A 9,741-nucleotide genomic window follows, 5' to 3' on the forward strand; every position below is an offset into this window, starting at 1 on the left:
GTGACAGAGTGAGACCCTGACTCAAAAAATAAAGTAAAACAGATTTGTATTTCAGTGACTCTCAAGTGTTTTAGACATAGCAGCCATCTAGATCACTTGCTAAAATGCAGAACAGGTTTGGGTGGGTTTACATTCCTAATAAGCTCCCAGGCTTCATGTGGGTAAGCCACTTTGGACTCCAAGGAGCCATGGTCTCATTGGGATGACTGCAGACAGGCTCGGAAAATATTTTTGGCAAAAGGGCAAAGAGGAGATATCTAAAAGTCACTTTTTCTTTTTTTGAGTTGAAGTCTCACTCTGTCGCCCAGACTGGAGTGCAGTGGCCGCTCCCGACCACCACAGCCTCGACCTGCTGGGCTCCGGCGATCCTTCTACCTCAGCCTTCCAAGGATTCGCTGGAACTACAGTGACATGCCACCACGTCCCGCTGATTTTTGTGACTTATTGTAGAGACGAGGCCTCACCATGTTGCCCAACTTGGTCTTGAACCCCCGGGCTCAGGCAATCCTCTCGACTCGGCCTCCCGAAGTGCTGGGATGACAGGCTGAGTCACCGCGCCTGGCCAGTTTCACTCCTTTTTTTTTTTGAGTTGGAGTCTCACTCTGTCGCCCAGACTGGAGTGCAGTGGCCGCTCCTGGTCACCGCAGCCTTGACCTGCTGGGCTCCAGCGATCCTTCCGCCTCAGCCTTCCAAGTAGCCGGAATTACAGGCATGCGCTACCACGCCCAGCTGATTTTTTGATTTATTGTAGAGAAGAGGTCTCGCTGCCCAGGCGGGTCTCGAACCCGCGGGCTCAGGCAATCCACTCACCTCAGCCTCCCAAAGGCACAGGGTTACAGGCTGAGCCACCAAGCCCGGCTCAGTTTCAGTCCTTTTAACCCTGTCTCCCTGGTCTCAAGGCCGATGTGCCTCACCAGTCACATCTGTGGGGACACGGCTCATAGGCTTTTCAGCTAGAGATCGTGATTCAATGGTCCAGAAAGGTGTCCCAGAAATCCGCTTTCCAAAAAAAACTGGTGCAGAGGCTGTGCACTAAGTTGGAGACGCTTAAGAATCAGCTTCACCACCATTTCTTTTCTTTTCTTTTTTTTTGAGTCGGAGTCTCACTCTGTCATCCAGGCTACAGTGCAGTGGCACGCTCATGACCACCACAGCCTTGACCTGCTGGGCTCAGGTGAGCCTTCCATCTCAGCCTTCCAGGTAGCTGGAACCACAGGCATGCACCACCACATCTGGGTAATTTTTTTTTTGTTTGTTAGTTGGAGTCTCACCCTGTTGCCTGGGCTAGAGTGCAGCCTTGACCTGCTGGGTGCAGGTGATCCTTCTGCCTCAACCTTCCAAGTAGCTGAAACTACAGGCGCTCACTACCATGCCCGGCTAATTTTTTGATTTATTGTAGAGATGAGGTCTTATCATGTTGCTCAGGCTGGTCTCGAACCCCTGAGTTCAGACAATTCTCTCGCCTCTGTTTCCCTAAGTGCTGGAATGACAGGCTTGAGCCACCATGCCTGGCCATCACCATTTCTGCAGGCTGCTTTCCCTCAGGATTGTGCAGCAAAAGGAGACAGTCTGGGGCCAGCAGCTCCCAAATCACTGAGCTCTGCTGGTCTCCTGGATCTGGCTTTCCTTGAATCGCCAGAGCAAACCCTGGAGGCAGAGGTTATGGCGCCATTTTATAGATGAGCAAGTTTTGGGCTTTTTGGACTTTTCTCCTGCCCCCTCCAGCTTCAGACTCTCAGATTCCACGGCAGAAAGTCAAAACACTGGGCTCAAGTTTTATGAGCACAATGTGTGACCTTGGATGGAGGGTAGGATGTCTTCTCAGGGTGACCTGAGCCCAGGCGTTCGAGACAAGCCTGGGCAACATGGCGAGACCTAGAAAAAAACTACCTGGTCATGGTAGTGTGGCTGTAGTCCCAGTCACTAGGGAGACTGAGGTGGAAGGATCACCTGAGCCCAAGAGGTCGAGGCTGCCGTGAGCCGTGATCGTTGTGAGCATGCCACAGTACTCCAGGCTGGGTGGCAGCCTGAGACCCCAACTCAAATAAGAAGATAAATAAAATATGTATGTATTTACTTATTTAGCATTGGAACCTCACGCTGTCGCCCAGGCTGGAGTGTAGTAGCATGCTCTCACGGCCACCGCAGCCTGGATCCCTTAGGCCCCGGCGATCCTTCTGCCTCAGCCTTCAAAGGAGCCCGAACTACAGGCGTGTGCTACCACACCCAGCTAATTTGACTGTAGAGACGAGGTCTTGCCAAATTGCAGGGGCTGGTGTCGAACCCGCGGGCTCAGGCAATCCACTCACCTCGGCCTCCCAAAGTGCGGGGATGACAGGCTGAGCCACCAAGTCAGGCCTAAATAAAATTTTAAAAAAGCAGAAAAATAAATTTTAAAAGAGAAAGAAGCCGGGTTCGGTGGCCCAGCCTGTAATCCAATGCCTTGGGAGGCTGAGGTGAGTGAACTGCCTGAGCCCGCGGGTTCGAGACCCGCCTGGGCAATTTGGCGAGACCTCATCTCTACAATAAATCAAAAAATGAGCCGGGCGTGGTAGCGCGCGCCTGTAGTTCCAGCCACTTGGAAGGCTGAGGCGGAAGGATTGCCGGAGCCCAGCAGTTCGAGGCTGCGGTGGCCGAGAGCGGCCACTGCGGCCACTGCACTCCCGTTTAGGCGACGGAGTGAGACTCCAACTCAAAAAAAAAAAAAAGAAGAGAAAGAAAAGAAAGACCCTCAGAGGAAATCAGTAACTGGGTTTACCAGGGAGAGGCTATTCCAGAATGCCTGCGAAGAACGGGTTAATGGAGCAGGCGGTGCATGAAAGACACACTGCAGGCTAAAGGAAATTGAGGGTGAGTGATACAACAATGAGGGTGCTGTACCCCAGGGCCGACTTTAGCATAACCACAGCTGCTATTAAGGCCCTCAAACGCACCATCAGTGGTTCTGAACTCTGCGTAATGACTGAACTCTGCCTTATCAACAGAGGGGAGGAAAACAGTGTGGAAACCAGAGGGACTGAAATTTCAGCCTCCTCCGGCCCCCCAGGGCTCCATCACACTCCCAGAATAGCGAGCCTAGGTTCCCGGCAGCCTCGGGCTACACCGCAGCCAGGCTTCCGGTAAGTGAGACCAGTCAAGCCCCAAGCAGCACCGGGGACAGCTGGGGCTGGACCCCGCCCAGATGCCAGCTGGCCGGCCCTACCCTGTGGGAGGTGCCATCTCTGGTGAGCGTGGCCATGTCTGGCTTCCCTGTGGCCCTGTGGCTCTCTGTCCATCACTTGAGGTCTTGAGAGTCAGGGGTGGCCTCAAGTCCCAGGGGAGGGGGCAGGGGCAACAATGGGGTCTTTTGCAGGCTCTGGTGGTGGCTGGAGAAGCTGGCAAAGGGCTGAATGGCCCTGCAGGTGGGGCAGGCTGCGGTGTGGGCAGGGCAGACATGACCACGGTGGGCCAGGGGTCGCGAGCAGAACAGGGACAGGGAACGAAGAGGAGTAAATGGGGGAGACGCAGTCCCATGCAGCACTGTCTTGAGATTGGCCTCTGAGTGTGAAGGGATCGTTAGGAGGAGGGTGGCCAGACCCACTGCTGACTTGACAGCAGGTGTGTTCTGTGTCTAGTGTTTTTCTCTTTCTTCCATGTATTCTCTTGCAAATATAGGTATATATATATATATATATATATATATATATATTGGTAGAGACAAGGTCTCATTATGTCGCCCAGGCTGGTCTCAAACCCCTGGGCTCAAGCAATGCTTGAGCCTCAGTCTCCCAAAGTGCTAGGATTCCAGGCGTGAGACACCACACCTGGCTCCCCTTGCAAATATTAACGGGCAGGGCACCAAGGGAAACACAAAGATGGATCTTTCCTCCCAAGAGCTTACCCCCTGGATTGGGACATAAGGCATCAAAGCCAGGCATGGTGGCGCGAGCTTGTAGTCCCAGCACTCAGGAGGCTGAGGCAGGAGGATAGCCCAGGAGGTTGAGGCTGCAGTGAGCTATGACTGCACCACCACACTCCAGCCTGAGACACAGAACTCCCATCTCTCAAACAAATAAGCATCCAGAAGGCAGAAAACAGTAAGGACTCGATAAGAGGTGCCAGAAGCCTTCTGAGAGTTCAGGCCAGTGAAGAACAAGTCCGGTGATTCTAGTCCACGGCTTGTCATTGAGCCTCTGAACCTCAGTCTTTAAATCTATAAAATGGGGCTGGACTTGGTGGCCCAGCCTGTAATCCCGGCACTTAGGAAGGCTGAGGAGAGTGGATTGCCTTAGCCCGCGGATTTGAGACCCATTCGGGCAACTTGGTGAGACCGCATCTCTACGATAAATAAAAAAAATCAGCCGAATGTGGTAGCGCACACCTATAGCTCCAGTTATTTGGAAGGGTGAGGCGGAAGGATCACCAAAGCCCAGCAGGTCAAGGCTGCAGTGGCCAGGAGCGCGCCACTGCACTCCGGCCTGGGCGGAGTGAGACACCGACTCAAAAAAAAAAAAAAAAAATCTATAAAATGGAGAAAATAACATCTGCCTTATGGAGGGTATAAGCATCGCATATACATAAAAGACACTTTGAAACTGTATAGTGCTATCCAGAGGTAAGCTACTGTGAGTACCGTATTATCCAACTAGCCAGTGTCTCTCTGAATTTCCGGGCCTGGGATTCTGGGAGCTAGAGAATCAGAGCCGGGGGTTCTTGCCAGCAGCCAAGCCAAGTCCAGACTTTTTCCCTCGGAGAAGGCTGGCAGGCTCTCTCAGTTCTTGGCCAATCAACGAAGTCCACGGACATGTCGTGTCCATTAATTGAATGCATAAGGCACTATGCTCAGGGCGGCAGGGATGGAAAGGCACGAAACCTACAGCCCACTCCCTACAGAGCCTATCACAGAATTAAGGAGGCAAGAGATCCACGCATAAGATATTCCTGGCTGGCGCGGACATGGTGGCTCACGCCTATAATCCCAGCACTTTGGGAAGCTGAGGTGAGAGGATTGTCTGAGCCCCCGGGTTCAAGACCACCAGCCTGGGCAACTTGGTGAGACCTCATCTCCACAATAAATCAAGAAAAATTAGCCAGGCTAATTTTTAACTACAGGTGCACACCTGTAGTTCCAGTAACTTGGAAGGCTGAGGCAGAAGGATCACCGGAGCACAGCAGGTTGAGGCTGCGGTGGCCGGGAGCGTGCCATTGCATTCCAGCCTGGGCGACAGAATGAGACTCACACTCAAAACAACAAAAAACAAGATATTCCTGGCTGGGCGCATTTGCACAAGCTTGTAATCCCAGTGCTCTGGGAGGCCGAGACGGGAGAATTACTTGAGGCCAGGAGTTTGAGACCAGCTACAAGCCAAGACCTGGAGACCTGACTGTTAAGAAAAAAATCCCTAAGAGCAACACTCGTGTGCCAGAGGACAAGCCCTAGGACAGAAGGGGAGAAAGGGGACTATGGGGTGGGGGCACCGTAAAGGCTTCCGGGGGAGTCAAGGGCTTTCAAGGGGGACAGATTCAGAGGGGCTGAAAGGGGGAAGACCGCATTCTGGATTGAGAGTGGGGGACAGAATGTAGATGAAGCGACAGGAAGGCAAGTGAGGGCGGGGCAGACTCAGAGCAGGCCTCTCAGGCTGGAGTGACCATTTCCTGTGGGGAAGAGGAAGGAGATGAGGCTGGAGCCCAGGCTGCAGAGGCCTTGAAGGCCTAGTGCGGGAGCTTGGACTTCCACTTCAAGGCGACGGGAGCCAGGGACGGTGTCGCGAGCAGAGTGCTGGGGTGAAGTCAGCACGGGTTGGGGGTCTGTGGGGTGGACTGCCACCAAGGGCAGAATCAGCTGGGGAATGGTGTGGACACGGGTGAGGCAGAAGGCACACTTGCCCAGGAAATGCCCTCAGGTTGGGGTGAGACTCTTCCTGAAGGCAGGAGAGCGAATGAGTAACCGCGCTGGTCACACGTTTCCTTTTTGATTTTGGAAGGGGTGGGTGGGTCGAGGGGCCCAAATCCCTGGACTCTTGGCTTTGAGGCCCGGTCCTCGGGATTCACTACACCTACGGGTGGAGGCTGCCCAGACCCGGGCAGCTCAGGAAACCCCGTTCTCTCCTTTCACATGGAGTTGATTAGTGGCCACTGAGCCACGAACAGGAGGCAGGGGGAAGGGAGAAGCTTTTGCAGTCACGGTGGAAGAGTTCAGCATCAGGTGACATTCCAGCAGGCTCTGCCCAAGGCTGGCTTCCGGGTACATTTCCAGAGGGGCCATCCATGGGCAGCCGGTTGTGGTGAGTGAATGTTTAACTTGCCTGATCCCTGGCCCCTGGCCCTTGGCCGCCTGCTTCTATTTACTTATTTATTTATATTCTTTAAAAAAAAATAGAGAGGAGGTCTCACTATGTTGCCCAGGCTGGTCTTGAACTCCTGGCCTCAAGCAATCCTCCTGCCTTGGCCTCCAAAAGTGTTGGGATTACAGGCGAGAGCCACTGGGCTTGGTCTACTGCCTGCTTAAGGGGCCACCATGGTACCTGAGTCCTCTCACAAAACTATGCCGTGCCTGCTGCTTCGAGCAGGATGTCCTATGAGCCCAAGAGAAAAGGCCAAACACCTCAGCCTGGGCAGTCGGCAGTTAATACGAGCCTGAGAGCAAGGAGAAGTGAGATGCACACTGTTTACCAGCCCCCCCAGGATGCCAGACCCTTACCTGTCAGGAGCGGGTGCCCCACCCTCAGCTGCAAGACCAGGGCTCCCAACACTCCCAGGAAGACGGAGCAGGCCTCTGACTCCATGGAGGAGGAACTGGCTCCCGTAAGAGATTCTGCAGGCTGGAACTGCAACTCAGACCTGCTGCCCAGGCAAACTGAGAAGTCCCTCTGGGGGACATAAATGACCTGTGACATCCTCTGGGAGGCTCCTCCATGCCCCCTAGGTTGCCAGGACCTCCTACCCTGGGCTCTGACGCAGGACACTGCAGGCCCAGGTGAGGTGGACTTCTCCAGCAGGCCCCAGGGCTTGCCTGCTTTCCAGGAAGGGTGGCACAGGGGGCAGGGCAGGGGGTGGTACTGCTTGCCAGGCCGCTGGCGTGAGGCGAAAGATCGGCAGTGTCGGCCACAGAATATCAGATATTCCACAGGCACTTACTGAAAACGTTTACCCACAGCTGGCTGAGTGCCAGATGCCGGGGAAGCAAGGTGAGTGAGATGTGTCCCTGCTCTTGAGAAGGGCACAGTCTAATTAGGGAGAAAACAATTTAGAAGGTTAATTGATCTCGCCATGTTGTCTAGACTGGTTTCCAACCCCCGGGCTCAGGCAATCCTCTCACCTCCACCTCCCAAAGTGCTAAGATTAGAGGTGTGAACCAACAAGACCGGCCCCTTAGGGCAGATTCTTAAAAATCTCTGGTCAAGTCGGACTCGGTGGCTCAGCCTGTAATCCCAGCACTTTAGGAGGCTGAGGTGAGAGGATTGCGTTAGCCCAGAGGTTCAAGACCAGCCTGGGCAACTTGGTGAGACCTCATCTCTACAATAAATCAAAATGGAATGGTGGCGTGCGCCTGTAGTTCCAGTTACTTGGAAGGCCAAGGCGGAAGGATCGCCTGAGCCCAGCAGGTCGAGGCTGCGGTGGCCGTGAGCGTGCCCCTTCACTCCAGCCTGGGTGACAGAGTGCGACTCCAACTCAAAAATAGCAACAGACTAGTCCCAGCTACTTGGGAGATTGAGGCGGAAGGATCAACTGAGCCCAGCAGGTTGAGGTTGTGGTAGTTGAGAGTGTGTCACTGCACTCTCGCCTGGGCGACAAAGTGAGACTCCGGCTCCAAAAAAAAGTCAGACCTTTTTAATGGAAAGGGCTAAGGCTCAGAGCGGAGGGCAGTCGCACCAGGAGAGGAGAGGCTGACCACTGACCTCTATCTACAGTAAGTGCCAGTCTTGCGTGAGGAACATTCCAGATGCAGCTTCATCCTGGGGTGATGCTATCATTCCTGCTATTTTATTTTATTTTTTTTTAGTTGGTGTCTCACTCTGTCACCCAGACTGGAGTGCAGTGGCCGCTCCCGGCCACCACAGCCTCTACCTGCTGGGCTCTGGTGATCCTTCCGCCTCAGCCTTCAAGTAGCTGGAACTACAGGTGAGCGCTACCACGCCCGGCTGATTTTTGATTTATTGTAGAGATGAGGTCTCACCAAGTTGCCCAGGCGGGTCTCGAACCCACGGGCTCAGGCAATCCACTCACCCCAGCCTCCCAAAGCGCTGGAATTACAGGCTGAGCCACTGAGCCCGGCCCATTCCTGTTTTATAGGAGAGAAAAGTGGGCTCAGGAGGTGAAGTGACTCGCCCGGGCCACCCAGCTGGCAGGTGGCAGAGCTGTCTCAGCCCCAGGCCTCATCAGGTGCTCAGAGTTCTCAGAAAGAAACTTTCCAGTGAATAAAGTGGGTCTCCCTCTGGCAGTAGGTGCTTGAACACTGCACAGTGAGGGTGGGGCCGGTGGGGGGGGGTGGACACAGACATGCCCCTCCACAATCTAGCAAATCTAGTATCTCTTTGAACAGGGAGGGTGTGCAGTGGCTACCTGGGACCCCTCCTCAAAATGTTATCTCTTGGTGAAAATGGAGTTTCTAGCAGGTTATATGCCTATTGGGTTAGGAAATCAAGGTGAGAGGGGCTTTTGGAGATACGGAGGACCCTGTCGTTGGAGTCCTGGAAAGAAAACAGCACGGCCCGCGGTGTCCCTTCTAGCAGCACTGCAGGCTGGCTGTGTCAGGCAACACCCACGGGGTTCTGACTCATGGTGGGGGGGGGGCTCCCGTTCTCCAGCCTCCCCTCCCCTGACCAGCACAAGCTGAAAGCAGAGGGCAACCGGGATCCTGGAGGCCCGGATCACCTGCCGGGAGCCACGTGTTTTGTCCTCTGAAGGTAGATCCAGTTCCAGAAGTGAGGTGCGGTCAACAGGGAAGAGCAAACAGTTCTCAGAAAACTGCCACCCAGTGCTCAGGCCTCTTTCCAAATGACTCCCAGGGGGTGGCCAGGCACCAGACACCCCAGCCTTTCCCCGGCCTGGGAGGGGGAGGCGGGGAAGAAGGGCTGCCTTTTTGGAGAATCTAGGTAGGGGAAGGAAGTTCCCCAAGCCTGAAAACGGTCTGCCTGATCCACAGTTGGTCTTCACTCCTAGGGTCACAGGCCTTCCGGTGTCCCAGACTAGTCTCCCGACACCTTCCCACCTTCCCCGGGCTCTCAGCCGGCTTTTCACATAGGCTAATGAGCAAACCCTCCCAGCACTCCGAGTTCAGCCCTCAGTCGTCAGAGGCCGGGGACTTCTGCTGTCGCCTGGGTCTGACCAGCTGTTTGCCTTCCCGGTGAGGGCACCCAATGGCCTGGCCCCTGCACGCATCTGCCACCCGCGTGGGTGTCCCCGGAGTCTGGGGAGGAGGTGGTTACGGGAGGGGGCCGGAGTGAGGCCCAGCTCTGCAGCAGCCTGCGTTCTTCCTCTTCACAGTGAAAAGAAGCCGAGGCGATGCAGTCGGGGCCCCCCAGAGCAGCCAGCCAGGGCAAGGCACAGGAAGGCATACAGGGTTCAAGAAAACCGGGGCCTCCCCGCCCGCGCCGGCCGCTAAGCAAACACGCCCTCCTGGAGTCGGAAGAGCCGGTGTGCGAGGGAGGGAACCGGCCTGAGGTTTATCGCTCGGGCAACTCCGGGTGATTCAGGGAGTGGAGACTTCCCGGTTGCCACAGATCGAGACGCGCAAACCAACAGCTCGCGAGGTCCCCTCCC

General features: G+C 55.0%; 1 protein-coding gene across 1 annotated transcript in view; it reads left to right on the top strand.

Moving 5' to 3' along the window:
• Positions 1 to 3,156: 3,156 nt before the first annotated feature.
• The window catches only part of GPRC5C (G protein-coupled receptor class C group 5 member C), a gene marked incomplete at its 3' end in the record, with an annotated part of 16,574 nt that continues 9,989 nt past the window's right edge, over positions 3,157 to 9,741 (top strand). The window contains exon 1 of the mRNA XM_008048187.2: positions 3,157 to 3,224. Within this exon, the coding sequence (XP_008046378.2) occupies positions 3,182 to 3,224 (43 nt within the window). The remainder of the gene's footprint in view (positions 3,225 to 9,741) is intronic.

This window comes from Carlito syrichta, unplaced genomic scaffold (genome assembly GCF_000164805.1).
Source record: "Carlito syrichta isolate Samal-C Ts95f unplaced genomic scaffold, Tarsius_syrichta-2.0.1 Scaffold120789, whole genome shotgun sequence".
NCBI classification, from domain to species: Eukaryota; Metazoa; Chordata; class Mammalia; order Primates; family Tarsiidae; genus Carlito; species Carlito syrichta.